At 43.3% G+C, this 21,913-nt stretch overlaps 1 protein-coding gene across 2 annotated transcripts in view; it reads left to right on the forward strand.

The window, feature by feature from the left end:
• Positions 1-21,913, forward strand: part of fcho1 (FCH and mu domain containing endocytic adaptor 1) — a 33,684-nt gene continuing 11,771 nt past the window's right edge. For both annotated transcript variants that reach the window (XM_078108177.1, XM_078108178.1), the window contains exons 1-11: positions 1-166; positions 8,238-8,288; positions 15,043-15,134; positions 17,088-17,162; positions 17,500-17,641; positions 17,847-17,999; positions 18,663-18,767; positions 20,466-20,564; positions 21,210-21,306; positions 21,517-21,634; positions 21,768-21,792. In XM_078108177.1, coding sequence (XP_077964303.1) covers positions 8,262-8,288; positions 15,043-15,134; positions 17,088-17,162; positions 17,500-17,641; positions 17,847-17,999; positions 18,663-18,767; positions 20,466-20,564; positions 21,210-21,306; positions 21,517-21,634; positions 21,768-21,792 — 933 coding nt within the window. In that variant the 5' untranslated portion in view covers positions 1-166; positions 8,238-8,261. The remainder of the gene's footprint in view (positions 167-8,237; positions 8,289-15,042; positions 15,135-17,087; positions 17,163-17,499; positions 17,642-17,846; positions 18,000-18,662; positions 18,768-20,465; positions 20,565-21,209; positions 21,307-21,516; positions 21,635-21,767; positions 21,793-21,913) is intronic.

Here is a 21,913-nt window from a genome sequence, read left to right on the forward strand (position 1 = left end):
AGCGTCGAGCTGGGCGGGAGTTTGCGCGCACCCTGAACACTGCCTGGTTGATTTTCTACTACTGTGATCAAACCGTGGCGGCTGCATACGAGTGTTAGACCGCGGCTGACGAGCAGTCCGGGGGATGGGAAATGCGCTATAAACGCAGTTGGGAAAGTCCGTACAGGTACTGAATTACTCTTTTTCCATTTTTACCACCCTCGATTATGTGAGTGTAACAATTAGGCTATTGGCTCGCCAGACCAAGCTAACGCTAGGCTATTCGAAACACCGAGTTGCTCGTGCGCGGCTGTGACATTGTTGTATTGAAACCGCCTTCACTAACAGACACGCTCGTTTGACACATGAACGGAAATAAAATGAGCTCGAGCGAGAAAGTTGGCGAGAGATGAGCGAACGTGTGAGCTTAAAAAGTGCGTTGCATACAACAGTAAAGTCGGAATTTTAAATTGAATAGGTACTGTTCACTCGCACGAGCCAACATTTCTTCCCATAGAGGTATTCTGCATGGGCTTCGTCTGCCTAAGTGGGGAAGAGAGGACTGATATGCACTCATGAAATAGTTATATGCATTTCTCTCAAGCACCAGCAGACACAAGACATTTCTGCCATCTAATGCTAAAAGTCATGTTGGGAGCTGAATGCATTTTTGTTCATATGGTCGTCATGTTGACAAAAGACAGCTCGTAATTCCTACTATGACGTTTCTACACGTGGATCTGTGACTTGATCACTGCCAATACTGTGGCAGACATTTTCCAATAGAAAAACAATACATCTGTACTTTCCTGTCGATCGAACATAAATCTCCCCAAATATGTATTTTGTATTTCACTACTTTTAATGTTTTGTGCTGATACCTTAACCAAGCAAAGCTGAAATCGCTGATAATTCTGGTTTTAAAAGTTGAAACCACTGAAACCAATCATCAGAACTCGGTTTAGGGATTACTGTTTGGGTTGAACCGGTTTCTAGGGAGAACTGTTCATGTCTGAACAGATGAACTCGTCTGTCCTCCATGTCTCACGTGAAGGATCGAGCTGTGGCAGGTATTTATTTACTTTCATTGGAAAATAGTACGCATCCTGGAGACAAAACCTCCGATCAAGTAAGGGTTTAGATAAGAGGTTGAACTCGTTGGATTGGATTATTAATATTTCAGTTTCATACTGGATTTGTAGCTTCTTTAAAAGTACTGCATTATGGACCTAACTTTAACATTTGGATAGACAACCAACGCAGATCTGCCTCAAACCATCGAAATGGTAAAACAAACCTATACAGGAGTTTCACCGTGGCTTATTGGTCCATGGCCACAACATCCTCGATTTCCTCTCACTCAACACTTCCTCTCATGCTCTATTTTATGTTTACAAAAAATTCTCTCAGAAAACATATCATTACGAATACAAAAAATGAAACGGTGAAAATGAGAATTACTTTCCTTTTTTTTAGGGTTTTTGAGTTCGTCACACACTTATCACTCTCAGGACGTTGCACTGAAACAACCAGACTGGAATTCCCCTTCGAGGTTTAGTTCTCAAATCGTTACAACAAACTCCACCGTGTTTCCATCTCGACGCTGCGGCCCATCTGTCTTCTTGTGCTTCAGTAGTCGGACTGCCAGCGCGCTTTTCCTCCGTCTGCTTCTGAGCACAAATGGCAGCGGATGAAAGGTGAGCGTAATGATATCAAAGACGTAAACAAGGTTCTCCCTGGCGCGCCTCGACCTCCAGTGGGAGTGAGACCCTTTCCTCGCTCAGGAAGTGAGTCGAGTGGGAGAGAAGGGAGACGAGGTAAAGGGGGGATAGAGAAGGGAGATGGCTTACGGTCATTGAATGAAAAGAACTCCATCAGTGTTTGACGACTCTTGCTTTCACCCCTCAGGCACCGATCTTGTCCGCTCACATTCTGCTTGGCTGTTTCTGATCAATGTGCCTGTTTTCTAGTGTCTCTCTCCGGGGGCTTGTCAGCGATGTGTATCCCAAGGTGTGATTATCCCTGGACCACAAGTTAGATCTTTCAACATCTCAAGATGTTTGTTTGTTTGAATAATATGTTTTAGTCTAATTTAGTGAATTCTCGCTCTGCTGATGATAGCTTATTGCTGCTGGAACAGCAATGTTTTACCCACAAGTTCCACGACGCCGTCCCGGGGATTTGACATTTGTGGTTGTTTTGAGTAAAATCTATTAACCAATGTTGGATGGATGAGATTACATTTTGGCTAATTTATGTTTGTGAGTGAGCTCCAGGCATCGTCACTACGCCAGACATTATGTTGAATATTACATGGCAACATATTGCACAGTTATCATCAACACTGTGCGGCATGTTCACTACATTCACAGTAGTGCCAAGACATTTGTGGATGTGCAGAGGATATCTGGAGTGTGTGAAAGCACTTTGTCCAATGTAAAGCTTGGATGATTTCAGTGTCACCATTTTTTGACGTGTGCAATATGGAGGCCCTCTATTTAATTTTCAACCTTATAATGGACAGTTTCAGACCGACTGTTTTATAGTTAAATGGTGAAATTGCCGGATGAACCCAGACAGAAAGGACACTTGAGAAATACTCCAGTTTAAATATGTAGTTTCAGACAGTGAGGATGCTGGACACCTGAGAACATGTTAGAAAGGTCTCCAACCCTCCGGGTGCACCAGTTCCAACGCCACCAATTACACGATGGCTTCTGCGAGGCCCGATGCTGCTTGAGGAGTTTGACGTCTCCACACATCAGAAATTACATCTGACGGAGAGAAAATGGAGCCGACCGCATAAAAGCAACCGGTTTTGCATTCATATTGGAATGCAGCAGCGGCGTTGATACGCACACGGTTGCAGCGGTGGATAGTTAATCAGCCGGACTCCTCACCCCCCCCCTGATGACTCCTCTGTTCCCTTTTGTCACCCGTAGGGATCTTCTTACTTACTAACTTATTGTGCCCCCCTCCTCCCCCAATTTGCGCTCCTATAACACATTATATGGTGTCAGTGACAAATATGAATTATACATGTGTAGCCTCTCATATGTAGGCTACAGTGCTGCAAGGCCTTCGCTTTGCTTTGCCAAGCAGGGCAGAACCCTCAGGCAGGAAGTATGAGGCAGCAAAGAGTCCAGCTGACCTGTTATTAAAAGAACAAAACTCCTACTTTCAATTCAGGGCTTCTTGATTTGCAGCACAGTGAATTCCGAGTGCAATTCTGAATATTTATTTAGAGGTTCAGGTAAGAAAGGGTCGTCACCCGGCGGTGAAGTCGTGTAGCTTCGTGTGGAGCCAGGACCTGACACCGAGCCAAGGTGTCCTCTTAGCAGATGGCAGGGTCCTGGGGCAGGATGGTCCTGGATCTATTTCTGGGTTACTGGTTCATGCATTTCTGTGCTCAAAACAGCGAGAGCGGAAAGGAAAAAAGGATTTTGTTTATATGTTTTAATAGTGCAATAGAGGGTGATTTTCAAATTGAGATAATTTTAATTAAAAAGCAATCAGCCCGCCCAGAGGAGGAAAACTTTTGAGCACAAAGAGGAGTTCAAACTGTGTATTTAAATAAAGCGTGACCTCGCAGTGACGCTCATTATCATTTGCTTTAAAATTCAGTTGTTATTTTTTTAACCTTTTTTTCATTCATTTGTGACAACTATTTAACAAACATCAAATGCGAATAGTTTCACTTCTTTAACTAAGAATAAAAGAGAAGACGTCTCAGGGCCGTAAGTTGGACACAATAACCTGCAGTGTTTTCACCAGCAGCTGCACTGCTGCAAACATGCTCGTCTCCCTCCGTGCAGCGCGTCAGCGTGCGTTGTGAGAGTGTCTGCTGTCACGCTGCGCTCGTGTCGGCCGGCCATGCCAGGGCTTGGGAGTGATGCCCGCCTGGCACCTTGACACAGGCTGGACGGGACTGGGGTTGTATGCTGCTGTGACAAAAGCACATTCAGGCCACGACAATGGGGAGCTGACGGCCCCGGTTGTGTTCATTCTCTCTCCCCCCCCCTCCCTATTGCTGTCTCACTCTTCTATTTGCTTGGTCTCAGTCACTGAAGGCTCGAGCACACCAATAAGCTGTTTTAAGTAATTAAACACAGGGTGTCATTCTGTCAAGTGATGGCGCTGGTGTGGTCGTTGGCTCCACTACGTCGTTGTTAAAGTGCCGGCTCTGGTTTTAGTCCTGTGGTGTTTTGTTGACGCACTTGTTATTTGTGGGCTGTGCTGACAATTTGGGGGCGCTGAATTTGTTGTTGGTGACAGCCGTCTTTCTCTTTTCATAATGGACACGCAATGATTCAGCACCTGGATACGTCCAGTAAGGTCAGGCTTTGATGCAGGCTGTTCGTTTAAAGGTGCCAACCTAAGCGGTGGTGGGATATTCTAAAGAGCTTTTTTTCTATTCTGTAGCGTGATTGACAAAAAACTCCAAAATGTCCACGGCAAAGTCTCTCTGTGAACGAGCAGCCACAGCAGTGAGTCTCCCGCCGCTGGTGGAGGTGGCCGAGGCGTGAAGAAGGCGGCGTGGCTGCAGGGAAAGGGAAAGTTCTCTCTCCTCCACAGTTACCCACAAAATAAGGTTTTAAACCAATACTGAGGGACAGATGTTTTGATCCGCGGTGCAGTCGACTTCTCTGCTCCGCGTATGAGGGGTGTCCTTTTCTTACCTCTCTCAGGCCCTCACAGCTGGACTTTAGGAATAGTGTCCAATACTGTACGCGCCAAAACTAGTGGCCTTCCAGTCTCCCTGAGCTTTACTCTGTGTGCTCAAAAGCAAATGTTGGTACGCTAACAAGCTAAACTAAGACGATGAATGCTGTAAATGTCATAACAACCGCTACACAGAGCCACTTGTACGGCTTTGTTTCTCCATGGTGCTACGTTTAATATTCACAGCTTTGATGGAGCAGGAAACGGGTCAACTCGTTTAGCCGTGTCAGCGGTTCTGGCTGGTTGCACCGTTTGAATCGTTGGCGGCGAGACGCCTGCTCTCATAGAAGCATCCCGATCCCGTCTATAGCACCTTGAATAAATCACCGACATAATTACAATGATTCCATTTTTATTTTTCTGATGATGACGTAATTGACTTTGTGGAACGAAACCAATGGAAACCCGCTGTTTTAGGGTGAAATAGATTGTGATGGTCTGTCCTTCCTCTCTCTGCCCTGACTTTCATTATTTCGCTTCATGTTTTGATGCCATAGCAACCACGTCGCTGCACTTTTCGTTTCATCTCGTCCATCACCTGTTTGGGGGCTTTTCCTCCTTGAGTTTCACCACCCACCTAGTCTATTCCTTTGTGTCATTTTCTATCGCCTCCCTTGCTTTGCTACCTGAGCTTGTGACAAATGTGCCTCTTCGGGGGTTTGTGAAGCATCTTTATTCCACGCTTGGCTGTGTCATTTCATTTAACCCAGTTCCAAATGTTATTTGGCTCTTCAAGCCTGAGGAGGAGAAGGAGAAGGAGAAGGAGAAGGGTGGTGGTGGTGGTGGTCTTCTCTGGCTCGATCTCTGACAGCGTGCGGAGAGACGCGCGCACGCACACACACACACACACACACACACACACACACGCACATACGGGGGTGTAATTCCGTTCCAACCTCATCTCATCTCTCGGAGGAGGGAGAGAGGCAGGTGGAGGTAGTGAGGAGGCGGAAATTTGTGTTGACCTTCCCTCCCTCTCTTTCTTCAGAGAGACGTTTGTCAGTAGATTGCTCTCTGGCAAAGGGAAAGAGGAGAGGGAAATAAAAGCAGAAATGCTTAGTATGGGTTTCCTAGAGGAAATAAATTGGCTGTGGATTGTGGTGGATTGTGTGTGTCTGCTTTTTCTTGAGTCCTACTTTCTCACGGCCATCTGCGTGTTGTCAGGCGGTGTGAGCGTGGCGCAGAGCTGGAGAGGTCAGTGTGTCTCCATTGATAAGGCCGCTCGCCTCTGGTCTCTGCGGCTGACCTGCGGTCTGTTTGTGGATGATATGAACCTCTCCTCAGACATAGTTTCTTGTATTTAATTGAGTGTTTTGCTCTTTTTCATTTCCACTAGCATGACTTGGCAGTAGGGATGTCGACGGGCATGTGCCATTCCAGCATTTTGGTCCAACGGCGACCGGGTGGATTGCTAGATTTAGCTAATGAATCTTAATGAATTTGGGGATTCTATTTCTCTCAGTCGCCAACTTTCCCATTTTGCAGTTTGTAGTCAAGAACGAGGAGAGGTATTGCCAAGGCCAACCTTGACATTCTGATGAATGAAGATACATTTTAAGAACTTTTAATGATGTACCAGACTAAGTACTTTCCCCTCCTTGCCTTAAAGAGAGAGAAGACCTTCTTTTGAACCAAATTTTCTCAGAATTAAAACTGATACCAATTTATATGCCTGCGCGTGCCGCGGTTATAATGTTCATTTAAACTCTCAGAAGACGTGCAGCTTCTGTCAGCAAATGGCTCATGTTATCATCTGAAAATGCTTTACTGGAACTGAATTTTCTCATTCATCAGCCACAGAAAACAAAAGGCTTTCCTGAAGCGGTCTTTTACTGAGCGATGCATTCATTCATTTCATTTTTGTGTTTGAGTCAAACTTTGTTTAATATTTGTGTCTGCAGTCGTTTTAAAATTTGCTCCTGTGATCAAGCCATATGTTCATGGACTTAATTTCTGAATAATAAAAGATCTTGAGCTTGAGAAATCAAGGTCAGACTGTGTCCTACTTTGAGCTTTGTTTGCCTCAGAGCTGATTTCAGCTGAATGTTTAGTTGGCAGCAGATGGAGAAGGCTGGATGTCAGCTACTTGTATACATCCCACCGTGGCTGCTCTCCACGTGGGCTCCCTCCTCTCCCCTTGTCCTACAGCCCAACAGTAAATAACTACCATAACCCGTGATCAATTATCACAGCCTGGACGGTAACACTGTGTTCATCAGGGAATCCAACATAAACAAACCTGGTCACACAGGTAAACAAAAGCTCATCACTTAATCATCCAGTGACACTACCGCAGGATATCAGCTCTAATTATTCACTCAAAATCAATAACACTGAACACAACTATATAACATGTCTGTCCTTCTGAATCTTTCTCTTCCCAGTTAACCTTCTATGCCAAACAGAATGATGCATTATCGCTAGTGCCACCGCTGAGCTAATCAACAAGGTGTGCGTGTGCGCGTGTGCGCGTACCCCAACAGCAAGTCTTGTTGTGTTTGTTTCTGCTGGTATTGCCGCTGCCAGGTCGCCAATACTGTGCAAAGTCTATGCCAATGCAGTGCGGGGTCTCTCTCTCTCACACACGCACACAGACGCTTAGCACACAGCGCACAGCAGAATATCCAATCGAACAGGAGGGCAGCCCCGCGGAAACGCTTGCATTATAGATTACCTTGGAAAGGGCAGGTGTGTGTGTGTGTGTGTGTGTGTGTGTGTGTGTGTGTGTGTGTGTGTGTGTGTGTGTGTGTGTGTGTGTGTGTGTGTGTGTGTGTGTGTGTGTGTGTGTTCTCTCTCCTGAACATCAGCCAATTAAAGTCATGGAAATGTCTAAACCCCCTTCATAACAATGTAAACCTAAAAATGTTCAGGCGCTTATATTTAGTTTTTTAATCAGACTTTTCAGTCTGACTTTCAACATCAGAAAGTCTTATCCAAAAATGAGAACTGCTACGCATATCTTGTGCTATAATTACACTGGACGTTCAGAGTTTAAGAGCAATGAAAGGATGGAAATATGAAAGATGTGGTCTCTGGCGTGAGCTGATCAAAAGCAGCGTGTGGCAGGAAGGCAATCCCAGTTGAGTGCTGCAACCTCCGGCTTTCACAAGCTTTGATCGTCTCCTTGGTTGCCACCTCCCTTCTTCCCTCCATCGATTTATCTCTCCTGTATTCCCTCACTCTGCTCCCCTCACACTCCACCTTCCTGCCTCCTTCCTCAGGTCCCTTCAATCCCCAGCGTTTATCCTTTTGAAGTAATTTGTTAAGCTCTCCTCTGTCGTCCCTCAGGACCTCCCTTTCTGCATGGAAGGTGTCCTCTGAGTATAAATAAAGTCGGCTCTGCTAACTTGTTATTGTGTAATTTGCTTTAAAGCTTTAGTTATTTGTCAGAAGGAACAGAAAAGGCTGAAAAAAATAATTTTTCAGATTGAACTTAATGGGCCTCTTTCAAGGTTATTTCCCCACACTGTTTGATAATGGAGGTCAAGATGAATATTCTTTTGATGGTAATTATTTTTCTCCACCTCTGTTTATAGATTTCTGGGAGTCTCTGCGTCAAGATGGCCTTCTTTAAGAGCAACTTTTGGGTAAGTGTCTGGGTAACACCTGTAAATGAGTCCACATTTAAACGGTGGGGATTATGCAGGCATACGTATTTTACACCTTGAGCCACATCTTTTTTTTTATTCACTTGCAAATAACTGATTAGCAACCATCATTGACTGAGCTTTCCTTTAGCTCCCTTCCACTTCCTTGAAAATGCATTTTCTCACACAAGTCAAAATCTAGTGTGTCAGAAAACTTCACATCTGGAATGATCTCTTCAAAGAAGGCGTAAGATAGTATGATGGATTTTGTGATGGTGCTCCATGTGTATTTGCCCCGACTAGCCACTGTGCACCGACTGTGCAGATGTTAGCCAGAAACTAATGCACCGACCTGCACACCTGGTCCATCTATTTCAGGAATGACCTACTTCTCCTTCTTTGCCTCATTACACGTAGAAAAGTCCTCAGTGATATTATAGCAGCTGAACTAAAATTTGGATACAGCATTAAGATTCACAAAAGACATCAGAGTGTGGGGGGGGGGCAATTAAGGCTCTTTTTTTAAAAGATAATTTTCCATGATACCCGATTCAATTGAAAAGGTACAAGAAATGAGCAGAATTGATTAGCACATAACTTGGTGGTGGAAAATGAGGTGCAGTGAACCAGAGGGACGCAACAAAACCGTCAGAATGGAACAGAATGTCGGCAGCAGAATTTCCGCCTGCAACCACAAAAACACAGCTACATCTTCTTAGTGATTTCAACTTGTATGTGTGCCCACATGACTCCATGGGTTTACACATCCATAACTGTGTTTCCTGCCTTGCATATCTATCACAAAGAGCTGTGTAATACAAATCAGCCATGCAATTAATTAGGACACGCACACGCAGAGCCTCGTCTTGTTTGGCTCAAGAACATTCACAGCCGCTCTGAGCCTCCTCGTACGAAGAACGTTTCCCGTTATCTACATAGGAGATGTGGTCGGGGCCCTCAAGGGGACCAGCGGCTGTAATTAAGGACATCCGTAGTAAGTTAAGGCCCCGTTACGCCCGAGAAATATCTTTTCTTAAAGGATTGATGCGGCTTAGTTGTTCATGTTACATTACTGGTCATTTAGCTGACTCTTTTATCCAAAGCGACTTAAGTTGCATTTTTAACCCATGGCTCTTTCATTTTTTTAGCCTGGGGACCAATTAGGGGTTAGGTGTCTTGCTCAGGGACACTTCGATATGGGGCAGCCACGTCGACCCCTGTTATTAAAGATCTAAAGCAACACATCAAGTGCCTTGTGAGAGATGATGGAAAAGGCCGGTTTCTTCTTTTTTATGAAGGAACTTTTTCTTTTGGCTCATCCCGTGATTCAAACCGGTCTGGTCTTCTGGTTGCTTAAATGATTTTCTCAGAAAGGGATAACCAACCAATAAAGTGCTGTGTGTGGGATTGATGCAGCTGAACAAGTAGTTGTTTGTCGACGTACAGATTAAATCTTAACAAGGTCGACGAGGTCAACTGCGTTTAGCGAGTGCTTCTGTGCGAATATGCCGTTGCCGAAAGATATTCATGATGACAGAAAATAAAAACCTTCCCTACTCAAATTTGGCAAACTTGAGCTCCGGTACAAATACATAAATTTCATTCAGCTGACGCTTTCACTCATACGGCTCGTTTCAAAACAACTTTTTAAACATCCTAATCTTAATATGCAAGAACTGCTTATGGACAAAGGTGGGAAATGAAATAGAACTTAGTCCCCGATACAATTGGAATAAGATAAAAGTGCGGCACCTTTGCTCTGAATGGTTCTCTTTTTGAGACTGAAGATGTGTTGTCATAGAGACTCAAACGACAGCCCACCTGGGGTTTTATTATCTCCTGCTTCTCAGTTTATTGATGCCGTCGTTGTTCTCTCAGTAATGGGGTTTTTCCTCTCGGGGGGGGGGGGGGGGGACACTGGGGAAACTTTTTTTCTTTCTCCGTCCCGTGCGTCTCTCACCTGCCTCTGCTTGCTCTGCGATTGTTCCAAACTTTTGTTTTCAAGATGTTCCAGTCCATGTGATCGGATACTCTCAGTGTGGACAGGTTAAGGTTGGTAAAATAAATAGGTCAGCTATCCAGAGATGTCACTGCATGTGATGAATTACCTTTTTGAAACGTTTATTCACTCAATTGACTCAATTTCACGTGCTTATTTGATTTACAATGTCAAATGTCTCTCACTTCAATTCGCTGGAAATAAACTATTATGTTATATTTCAATGTGATGCAATTATCAGCCTCCATGACAGAAAGTCCATTCGGCCTTTACTCCTTCTTCCGAAAAACACGGCTGGCAAAATAATAGCGCCTAAGAGCAGCGGGGGAGAATTTCTGTCCACACATGTAATTAGTTTAAAGCCACCGCTGATGGCAGGTTGCTGCTACCTGCTCCTGGTGTTATTGACACGTCCCTGCTGGAGGACTGTTTGGGCTGCTCCACCTGCCCAGTCAGCAGAAACGCTTTCTGTGAGTCAGCGAAACTGGCAGCAGTTGCCCGGCTTGGCGTCTCTGTGATATACGGTCTGATGCAGGGGTGCAATGTTTCCACCGTACTTTTGACAGTTGCCTGATGTATTTGTGGCTACGTTGTGTGTCGCGCAGAGCTGGATCACATTCAGTCTGTATTTTGATCCATCTGTCGCTGCTGCTCTCACAGAAAGTACATTTAAAAAAAATTCAGACTGGATGCGATGTTTAGGAGGTCATAACTGTGGTGGAAATTTGTGGATTAAGCCATTCTCCCCCAACAATAACTAACTATACTAATTCTGATAATTTCACACGTATGTGTGTGAAGTGAAAACCTGTTTTTATGTAATTTGTTATATTTCTATATTCATTCATTCACACTTTAAGTGGACACAGGAAACCGATGTCACACAAGTTAGATTAGTATGAAAGAAACCCACAAACATCTCATGCTCATTTTGTGCGGTCCGGAGAGCCATAATTGTTTGTTCTGCTCAGGACATGCGTTTCACCGGTCTGCAGAGCAGTGTTGCACAGCCGGAATGTCCCCAGATGCTGGAGCCAGTCTCAGACCGACGCTTTGGGCAGATTTGACAAATAGCCAGAACTAAAGGCTCCGCTCTGCTGGAGAAATAAGCACCGTAACACAAAGCCTGAGCCGAGCAACACTTCACTTCACACGCAAGTCTCAATGTTCTCAAGTGAAAAACACATCTGTGCCAGCATCAACACTTCCTTCAAGTACCAAAAGTAACAATACTCATCATGCAGAAAAATATGTGTAGCATGTTCTGTTATTTAATTACATTTAGTGATTCATTACATTACATGAAAATGAAGTTTTCCCAGTCTTCTCACTTTCTTTAGTTCATTTTGTGTAAGCACTTGGGGGGGGTTTAGGTATCTGTTTGTTGAACAGATACCTAAAACATTGTGTGCCAAAGCTATTGTACATCAGTGCATGGTTCTTTGGATAGATTAGGCCTGGTTATGTTTTATAGCTCCCTAAAGTAAGGCTCTGAAAAATTTGAACAAAAAAGAAAACCGCATCTCAAATACAACGGATATTTGGCTTCTGACATTTCAAAATAACTTACTAACTGCGGTTATACTTCTCTATCTATTCTTCTGTTTATTGTTCTACTCTTAAAAAGGAGGTGCTGTCACTGATGGCTGATCATAGACTGATCACACATATAGTGGCCTCTACACGTCTGCGCTGAAGCAAAATGAATCCAGTCAGTTTTCTAAATCAAGGGTTGAAAGACTTGACCCTCAACTGAACCTAGCTGTTGACCCACGGTAATGTTTTTTCCTTAAGAGGAAGGTTTGGTATTTTTAAGAGATTGAAGATCAGCACAGTGCTCCTTATTTGATTTGAATATCCCTCAACATCATAATAACTGAGGAATAAATTCTAGGAAGTGAGAGAAAACCAGACGTAACTGAGGAAGGAGGGCGTTTGATTTACTGTGATAAAACTGTGATTTCCCTGCTGCCCACCATCCCCCTTAACAAACTCCTACAGATTCCCTTCAGCTCTCCGTTGTCTTATGAGAAAGTTTCCCCTGTACAGATTTTGTACCCTGCACTCCTCTACCATCAGCCCCCCTATTGTCATGGTAATAGGATTCATCCTGCGTGACCACAACGGTCAACTTAATTGATGAAAAAGAGATCACCCAGAGGGAGAGAAGAGGGGGTTTGCATATATCAGACATGAGGGATTCTCCTTTACTGAAGGCTTCAGGAATACATTACGACACTTGAAGATTGGTCGGTGGATTTCAAGCGCTCGGGTCAGATTGTTTGGCATGACTTAACATCCACAACTATCAACTATCAAGTTTGCACAATTAGAGGGAGAGAAATTGTGAATTTCCTCATTGTGGGACCAATGAATGACATTTCTTATTTTACCTTAGAGAGAGAGCGAGAGATATCCTTTTTGTTGCACCTCAACAAGAGTTCATAAACTGCACATTTATTGCCATTAAACTGTTAAATACCCGCCCTGTCCATAGGACCTAAACCCACTTGCCCGTTCGCACCGTCTGTCTGGAGGACTTCATAGTGTCGCACCTGGTTCTACGCACAAAAGTGACAGAAATAGCCTTGTAGAAAATAATAAAATAGATGGGGGGGAGCTCCTCACACATCATAAAGGGGTGGACAGGTGCTGTGCGTGCGTGCGTGCGCGTGTATGTGTGTGTGCGCGCGTGCGTGCGCGTCTTGAAGGCTTAGACTGTCAGCTTAGAGTTTCAACATAAAGGCGTCTGCCAGTGAACAGTGGGAGACTTCTTGTTTTACATAATGGCACACAGGAGAGCATTAAGTGAGTTTCTCCCAAACCATAAAAGTACAGGCTATCTGCCGGAGACGCTGATCATTTGTTTTGATCTAAGAAACATTAAGTTACACTTTTGAGAAGAATTCAAACCGTGTACTGACAATACAAAAAAATGACTTTGGAAAAACTCTATTCCAGAAGAACCTCAGGACAATACAACATCCTTCATTAAAATGTATCGTGTGTTTTGTGTGGCCCTGTGGGGCAGCTGACCTTTTTAAAACTACAGATTTGACATTTGTCTCAGAAGATGCAAATATTCTTTGTTATTTGCTTTTTATTGTGGAAACAACATGCACAAAGGCAGTTGTGTGCACACTGCCAAATGTTACATTCTCACTTTGCTTGTTTTGTTTGTCAAACAACCCAAAGCTAAAAGATTTTCCGTTCATTACCACACAAGAAAAAGACCAGAATAAGAATCTGATGACCTGAGCGGAGTGCAGCTTCAGTACCTGAACCCGTCTGGTGTTTTCTGTCAGGTGTTGTGTCGTCAATCCGTCTCAGACGCCTCCTGGTTGTCGCCCTGACTGTCGAAGTGTGTGTGTGTGTGTGTGTGTGTGTGTGTGTGTGTGTGTGTGTGTGTGTGTGTGTGTGTGTGTGTGTGTGTGTGTGTGTGTGTGTGTGTGTGTGTGTGTGTGTGTGTGTGTGTGTGTGTGTGTGTGTGTGTGTGTGTGTCAGTCATTCCAGTCATTCCCCTGGTACCTGGGAAATGGTCTGTTCTCCTCCGGCCGGGTATTTTTAGGTCCTGAGCAGCAGCTGTCTGTGCCTCTGTCTGCACAGACGTCCCGGCTGTCTCTTGACTGAAAAATGCTCGGGCTCAAGAAGGAACAGACGGGGTCTGTTGGTAACCGTTGTAGCTCAGTCATGTTCCGCTTAAGGTTATGAAGACGTGCGTCAACACAGGTGTTTGTCTGATGTGCAACGTAGTCCACTCTTCTGTGAGCAACAACCCGCTGCTGGGGTTTTCTCCCATTTTACATGTTGGCCTTTCCTCTACTAATGTACTGCAGGGTCATTTCCGGTGTTGCACAGTAGTTAACTTTACAGTGTAGCATCTGCAAAAAGACAAACAGGCATTATTCCAACCGAAAACAACCAAATGCTTATTAAAAATAAATATGACAGTTGATAGAAAAATCAAAAAGCCTTCCCAACAATTTGAATATAAAACTGTCACTGTTCTTTCTTTACTAATAGGCACTTCTGATTTAATGTTAGAGGCCACTAGTTTCTTGTAATGAGCATTGGGGTCCTCAGATCAACTAACTAGTCTTTATTTTGCTCAGTCACAAGCCAACTATCACAGGATGATGAATAAATAAATAAATAAATAAATAAGGATGAATAATAATAATAATTACTTGGATCTAGATTAATTTTGGTTATTTAGACATGCTTTTTTATCTCATATTTATTCATTACTGCCTTATAGTGTGCCAAAAATAATAGTTTTACAGCTTTATCTGGCTAAATCATATTAGAGCACTGAAACTAATCAACCGGGTCTGTTTAAAACAGGCCTCTATACACATGCTGATATGCTGATTATTTATTTAAATAAAACCTTCATTACACATTCAGCCTCCGGAATGCTAATAATATATGTACGACGGGCCTCTACACACATCTATAAGGTCAATGGATGCCTGGATGGTTTTCAGGTCCAAGCAGAATTCAACGCTGGTTTCATATGAATGTTTGCAGAGCCCTAAAATGTTTGTTGAACGTTTCAGTATGTGAGTGAAAATGTTTCCTGGGATGAATCCGACTTTCTTTAGACCAACATCAGTGGCAAAAATGTAATAATTCAAAATCAAACCAAACGTGGTATTATATTATTCAAGCTAAAACTCCCTCTTGTAACTTGTAATGTTTGTTGTTGGGTTGCTAACAGACGTGTGTGTGTTTGTTTTATTTCCATCTTGGCAGGGGGAGAAAAATGCCGGCTTTGACGTGCTCTACCACAACATGAAGCACGGCCAGCTGGCAACCAAGGAGCTGGCCGAGTTTGTCCGTGAGAGGTAAGGTTTGTCTGTATTTGTGTGTGTGTGTGTGTGTGTGTGTGTGTGTGTGTGTGTGTGTGTGCGAGGTGGTGGAGCAATTTCACACTCTTGAATCTGTGCAGTTGGGTGGAAAGATGAGAGACCATGACAGAGTCTGTTGATATGCACAAAGATGATAAATGACCCGTTTTGGACTTTTATCTCTCGCTCTAACAGACGAGGTGTTTCGGAGGAGACTTTAACAAGTCTCTCCTTTTTTTACAGCTGCTTCAGTCTTTCCGCTCTGCTCTGATCTGTGGCTCAGGTCTTCACTAAAGCGCCACTTCTGGAGCCTAATTTCTCTATAAAACTCACACACAAACACTAGCCCGAAAATGGGAATCATCCCTCAACGTCGGATAAATATGAAAAATATTGACGTAAAAAATGAGTGGTGCTTGAAATGGGCTTTAAAGTAAAACGATGTGAAAATTTGAATTTGCCAGCTGGCTGCAGTTATCTGTTAGTAAAGCAATTACTTAAACGAGAAAAGGGGCATGCTTTTGAATACCTCTCCCTCTATCTGAAATCAAAATAATAATTATGATTTATTATTGTAAATCCCTACTCTGTTATCATTGTAAAACCCTCTGGTGCTGTGCGTAAACTCAACGGGTTACAGTCGTACTACAGTTCATGAATAGGGAAGTCACTTATCTAATTAAAACCCTCCTCAAAGTGGGTAGTTAGCTTATTCAACACCCGGTCCTCTAATTAGGAACCTGTCAGTGAGTATTTAAGGCTAGTAATGAGATCCACACTGCGATTTGAGCTCTCGCAGCTGGAGGTCAACGCACACAGATGATATCAGATATAATCCTGACATTTATTTAGCGCACATGCACATTCCTCTGAGGGGGAAATTCACTTATCTGCAGCAGACAACAAATCAGGGGTCAGGAAATGAAATTGGGCCACTGCGGGTAACGTCGTATGCCGTCCCGCAGGGAGGGAAGGCAATTGTTTTGATGGATTTTCTCCTTTGCCGCTTGCTTTTAAGGTCAATTGTATAAAAGACACCGTATAAAACAATAAAGTACTTTAACAACTTTGACCGCATTCTCCACATTCCTCAGCGGTATCCTCTAGCGTGAGTCTACCTGCTCCTCCGTTTAATGGAGATGCATTGCTGCTTTGTGATAGTGGGGGACCGTTAATAGTGGGCACGTAATAACTACCAGATTCGAGTAGAGTTGAAAGAATAAGTTCAGCATGAGTTAATTAATTGGTGTAATAGATTTTTGCTTGGGATTGAAAATAATGTCAATCAATTACTGATTGTTATTTTGGGCCACTTCAGAGTAACAGAAAAAAGGTAGTGGACCTTCCTTTTAAGGAAAACACCACTTCAGGCTTAATTGAATTAAAATGTAATTATTTAAAATCAAGAAAATATACAAAAAAAAAGATGAATATAACTCTAAAATGAAAGCATTCGTTCGCCTTGCTTGTGATTCAATATAAGTTCCAGCAACAGTTTGATCACTGCTTGTTAAAGTTGTTCTGTTCACCCTGAGGCTATTTGGATCAATACTCCTTCTTTCTCTTCGGGGTCAACAGATGACGGTTATTAAAGTTTCATGCCAGCGTTTATTGCGAGAATTCATCGGTCTGACTCGAATGGTTGAAAGTAAAGCTCCAGATCATAAGAACATAACACATGAGGCCATTAGCAGAGGCAGGAGCCCTGGAATAGCCCTGGTTATTGGAATGCATCGCATTCACCAGTCCAAAAGTTATTTTACAAGAATTTACATTTGAAAGAATGCACGCATCTCCTCCGGGGTTACTGGCAACTTCAGTGGGGGAACTAAAAGAAAGAGAAGAGTCTGTGTGCCTGTATGTATACATTACATCGCTTTAATGTTGCATGTCTATCATTTTTAGATTAATTAGTTATTGTACCTGTTAATGATAATGTTTATTTTGCAGTGCTGCTATTGAAGAGACTTACTCCAAGTCAATGAGCAAACTAGCTAAGATGGCCAGCAACGGAAGTCCACTGGGGTACGTATCAGAATAATGACTTCTTTGCCTAAAACATATGTTTATTATGTGACAGATTTCTATGAAAGGTTCCTGCAAGGGACTGCGTAGCCACTATCGACGAGCACATTTTGCAATCTTGCCTTCACTGACCTCCGGTGCTTAAAGTGACCCACCTCTCTTCTCACCCTCGCATGTTACTTATTTATTTGTCACAGTTTATGATGACGCGTACACAAGAATGTCATAACCATGCTTTAAAATCAACATTTTACCAATGACTCTTGGTACTAGAATGGATCTCAAATGAAGAGAACGGTCTCCTGTGTGTCTTAATCCCTGTATATGTATTTTCTAGGACCTTTGCTCCCATGTGGGATGTGTTCAGAGTGTCTTCAGACAAACTGGCCCTCTGCCACCTCGAGCTGATGAAAAAGATGAACGATCTCATTCGGGACATCAACAAGTACGGAGACGAGCAGGTCAAAATTCACCGCAGGGTACGTACCTAAAAACTCAGGAGGATTTACCTGTGTGTGTGTGTGTGTGTGTGTTCCTGTGAAGATTGACCGATCAATTGCCCGTAATCGAGGGCCTGTCAATGTCCCATTACTGTCTCCCTCTTTTGGGGAAACCTGTAAGTTTTCCCATAAAGTACAATGATGATTGATGTTCTTTCTCTTCATGCTTGTGCGTGTCACCCAGACCAAGGAGGAGATGGTGGGAACGGTTGAGGCGGTGCAGGCGGTCCAGGTTCAGAACGGACACCTCCAGAAGTCAAAGGAGGGATATCACTCCAAGTGTTCGGAGCTGGACCGGCTCAGGAAGGAGGGAGCTCCACAGAAAGAACTGGAGAAGGTTAGCCACAACTTTTTTTTATACTTTTAAGATTGCTTTATGGTAACCAAATGACCGCTATTGGTTTGGAGGAAAAAAAATGGAGAAGTTCGGATTGCCCAAATTTTGGAAAAAACAATGTGATCATGCTATATACACAATCAACAATTACAAATAATGCTACAGCATGAGTGTGAATTAGTTCACATATCTCGGCCATTTCTATTGGCATATATTTAGACAATGTCGGAGGATGTATGCACACGCTAACCCTCATCTTTAGTATGTGTACAGATGGAGTGAAGATTTCTCTACTTAGAGCATATTGCACCCCGCTCTGCACTGCACACTTGTGTTTCGGCTACAAAAGAAACTAGTTTAGAGACATGAGAATATTATGTGTGTTATATGTCGTATCATTGGTGTTTGTCCTGTGCCCCTAAAATGAATCCTACAATTAAGACAAGAGATTAAATGCATTATTCAATTACCCTTGACAATTATGGAAAACCACATTTTCTAGCTCTTGTTTTGAAAGTACAGCCTGAATACTGAATGGGGTCGTTGTAATCATGGGGCAGAAATTGTTCTCATTCAACGAACGGAGCGGTTAACATTTATTTCTGTGAATGGGAGTTCATAGCTAAAGGCCATCATTATCCTTTTCCTGTTCTCTCTCACTAGGCGGAGCTGAAGTCTAAGAAAGCAGCTGAGTCATTTGCGTTGTGCATTGAGAAGTACAACCGCGTGGGTGGAGAGTTTGAGCAGAAGATGAGCGAGTCCTCCCAGGTCAGCACCGACTGCAGCTTTTTTCTGTCTCCCTCCCACCCTCTGATGTGCTGTTTTGATGTCATTATTCTCCTCTTAGCATTATCTTTCATTATCACCCTCCTATGTAACGTCCCACCATGCGAGAACGCCATATTATCCTCTTAATTTAGTCCTTTATCACGTCTTCCCCCAAAAAAAGGAACCCCCCCCCAGACTTCTAAACCACCCACCTGGTCACACACGCAAGCACATCCGGACCCTCTCTCATTACCTTTAATCACTGCCTCCACACTTCCATGGTTACTGCTGCTGTTTCCATGGAGATGCTCAACAGACCCTAATGTGTATGCCTGTGTTTTACATTTCAAATGATGACTAAAATCCTTGTTACCAATTATTTATTGTGATAGCTTTGTGGGGGGAGATTTGCTCATTTGTATAGAAGGTTTTGTTGTCCTTGGAGAGAAATGTGTCAAAGGATCAAAGAGAGAATGTATGCAAACCAAATGAAAGACCGCTAAGTAAATAAGAAATTAAGAGCCTTTTTATCAATTATAAGACTAGAGGGGACTACAAGATGATCTAAAGACACCTTTCATGCCTGTAGCTTAGTTTTATTTTGTCTGGAACAAGGTATGAGGGACACGTCCGGTCCACCGGTTGAAAAGAGGACACACTTAAAGGTGTTGATGCCCAAAGTAGATTATGGAAACAAAAAAGTTCTGATTTAGCAAACATTTAAAAGCTCAAAAGGGAGATGACGCACTGCAAGTCTTTTTGCTCTATTAGTGTCTGGTGTTAAAACCACACAATAATACTTGCATGTAGGAGACAGAATTGGCACACGTACAAGTCATGCATCAAGGCTACACAAAGGTCTCCTTCCCTTGTAGTCCCTTCCCCCAAAAGAATGTCCAAAACTACAGATCAGTCTGAAAAATCTTTGAGAGACTGTCCCCTGGAGTAGTTGGACATGTAAAATGGAAACAAAGTGCCTTGCTGAAGCCTGACAGCACTTGCAAAGCGTCCGAAGCCACAAGCGTTATGTCCTGATTCAGAGAGGCACAATGAGTCTGCTGAATTATAAGCAGGATGAAACTTAAACGCTAAACCCTCTCAAAGTCGTGCGCCTCTTCTGCTGGCTGCTTCTCCAGCTGCTCCTGAATCCAAAGATCTCCTATAAAGCCTATTTTTACCTTATTGCATGTTTAGGGAGTTTAAAGTTTCAGTTTTATTTGATTGTGGTGCATCTCATACTTCCCCTGAGTAAATTAAAAATATTTTTTTCTTTCTTAAGATACAAAAGCCCAACAGAAACAAACTCCAATACATTTTAAACTAGATACTATAAACAAACTTCAATCCCAACAACAATATTGGCAATAATCATTATACAAAGCTATAGCATTATCCCATTGTGACGTATCTTTTTGTCTTTCCCACTGTGTGTGTGTGTGTGTGTGTGTGTGTGTGTGTGTGTGTGTGTGTGTGTGTGTGTGTGTGTGTGTGTGTGTGTGTGTGTGTGTGTGTGTGTGTGTGTGTGTGTGTGTGTGTGTGTGTGTGTGTGTGTGTGTGTGTGTGTGTGTGTGTGTGTGTGTGTGTGTGTGTGTGTGTGTGTGTGTGTGTGTGTGTGTGTGTGTGTGTGTGTGTGTGTGTGCGTGCGTGCGTGCGTGCGTGCGTGCGTGCGTGCGTGCGTGCGTGCGTGCGTGCGTGCAGAAGTTTCAGGAAATCGAGGAGGCCCACCTGCGGCAGATTAAACAGCTGATCAAAGGCTACTCGCACTCCATAGAAGACACGCATGTCCAAGTGGGACAGGTATGCCGTGGCTGACACTAAACCGTGAACCGAATACTGTACTCTCCATCAAAACCCTTTTTCCTATATCAGAATTGAAATATAAAGGAGAACATGCCGTTCATTCTGCTATAATTTACAAACCGTGTCCACTCAATCCTGTAACATCATTGACGGCAGTTTCTTTTCTTTTTTTTTTTTCTTCGTTAGGCAATTCTTTGAGTCGCGTTTAGTTAAAGCAGAATGGGATAACTTGTCACAACAATGTCACGCTGGTCAGATATTCAGCATTTTGTAGATCCGCCTCGGTTGTTGATTTCTGTCAACGCTGTCGGCAGCATTTCAGTTTGATTTTCCAGCTTAACTTTCCTTGACGCAAAACTTTTTCATACAAATGTTTACACCAAGATTGGATCAAATGTTCTTTATAAAAATATACATTGTTTTTGAATCATTATTTTTAGTAGTGGTGGTGGTCCCATTGAGATTAGACAATCTGTTTTCCAAGAGAGCCCGGCCAAGACGGCAGCAATAGTATTTTGAACATATATGCACATGCAGCATTACCGCACAAAGCTCTGATAACAAAAACAATCATTTTGATGTCACTTTGTTCAACACAACAAACCTTCTGAAGGACCAAACGATCATTCTGCCCTGCTGCAGGTCCATGAGGAGTTCAAGCAGAATGTGGAAAACATCGGCATCGATAGCCTCATCCAGAAATTTGCAGAGTCGAAGGGGACGGGCAAAGACCGGCCAGGTACAGCGCACCTGCAGGACGTTTTCTTGCTTCCAGTTTGAGTAAAATAAACCAACGATTTAAATCGGCCCCTTACGTAACAATAGAAATATGAATACACCCACACTGAAAACAGAGTGACACAACGCAGTGAGTGAACGGTTCAACTACGTGCTCATATCTGTGTGTTGTTTATTTTTTTTATTTTATCAAACTGCATGTCTCCTGCAGCTCTTGTTGGTTTTGAGGAATACATGAGCGCTCTGCCACCAGAAGGTGGGAAAAAGAGTCGAGCAAAAGCCTTCAGGATCCCCGGCCTCGGCAAGCGGGACAAGGAGCCCGACTCCACGTGAGTGTCGCACACGCACACGCATACACACACACACACTGAATGTTATTGTTTTTATTACCAGCCTCGGTTTGGGTAATAACTGATAAATGAAAATAAAACACACAATGGGTTTTTTGTTTTGTATTTGCAGAGACTCCACTGTGACGGAGACGCTGGTGAGTATCAGACTAAATAATCCAAATGAAAGGCTGCCGCTTCTAAACCGCCGACTCTATTCTCATTCCTAAAGCTGCAGTGATCCCTGCAGACTAATGTGTTCAAAAGAACTTCTGCACA

Source organism: Gasterosteus aculeatus, chromosome 8 (genome assembly GCF_964276395.1).
Source record: "Gasterosteus aculeatus chromosome 8, fGasAcu3.hap1.1, whole genome shotgun sequence".
Taxonomy (NCBI): Eukaryota; Metazoa; Chordata; class Actinopteri; order Perciformes; family Gasterosteidae; genus Gasterosteus; species Gasterosteus aculeatus.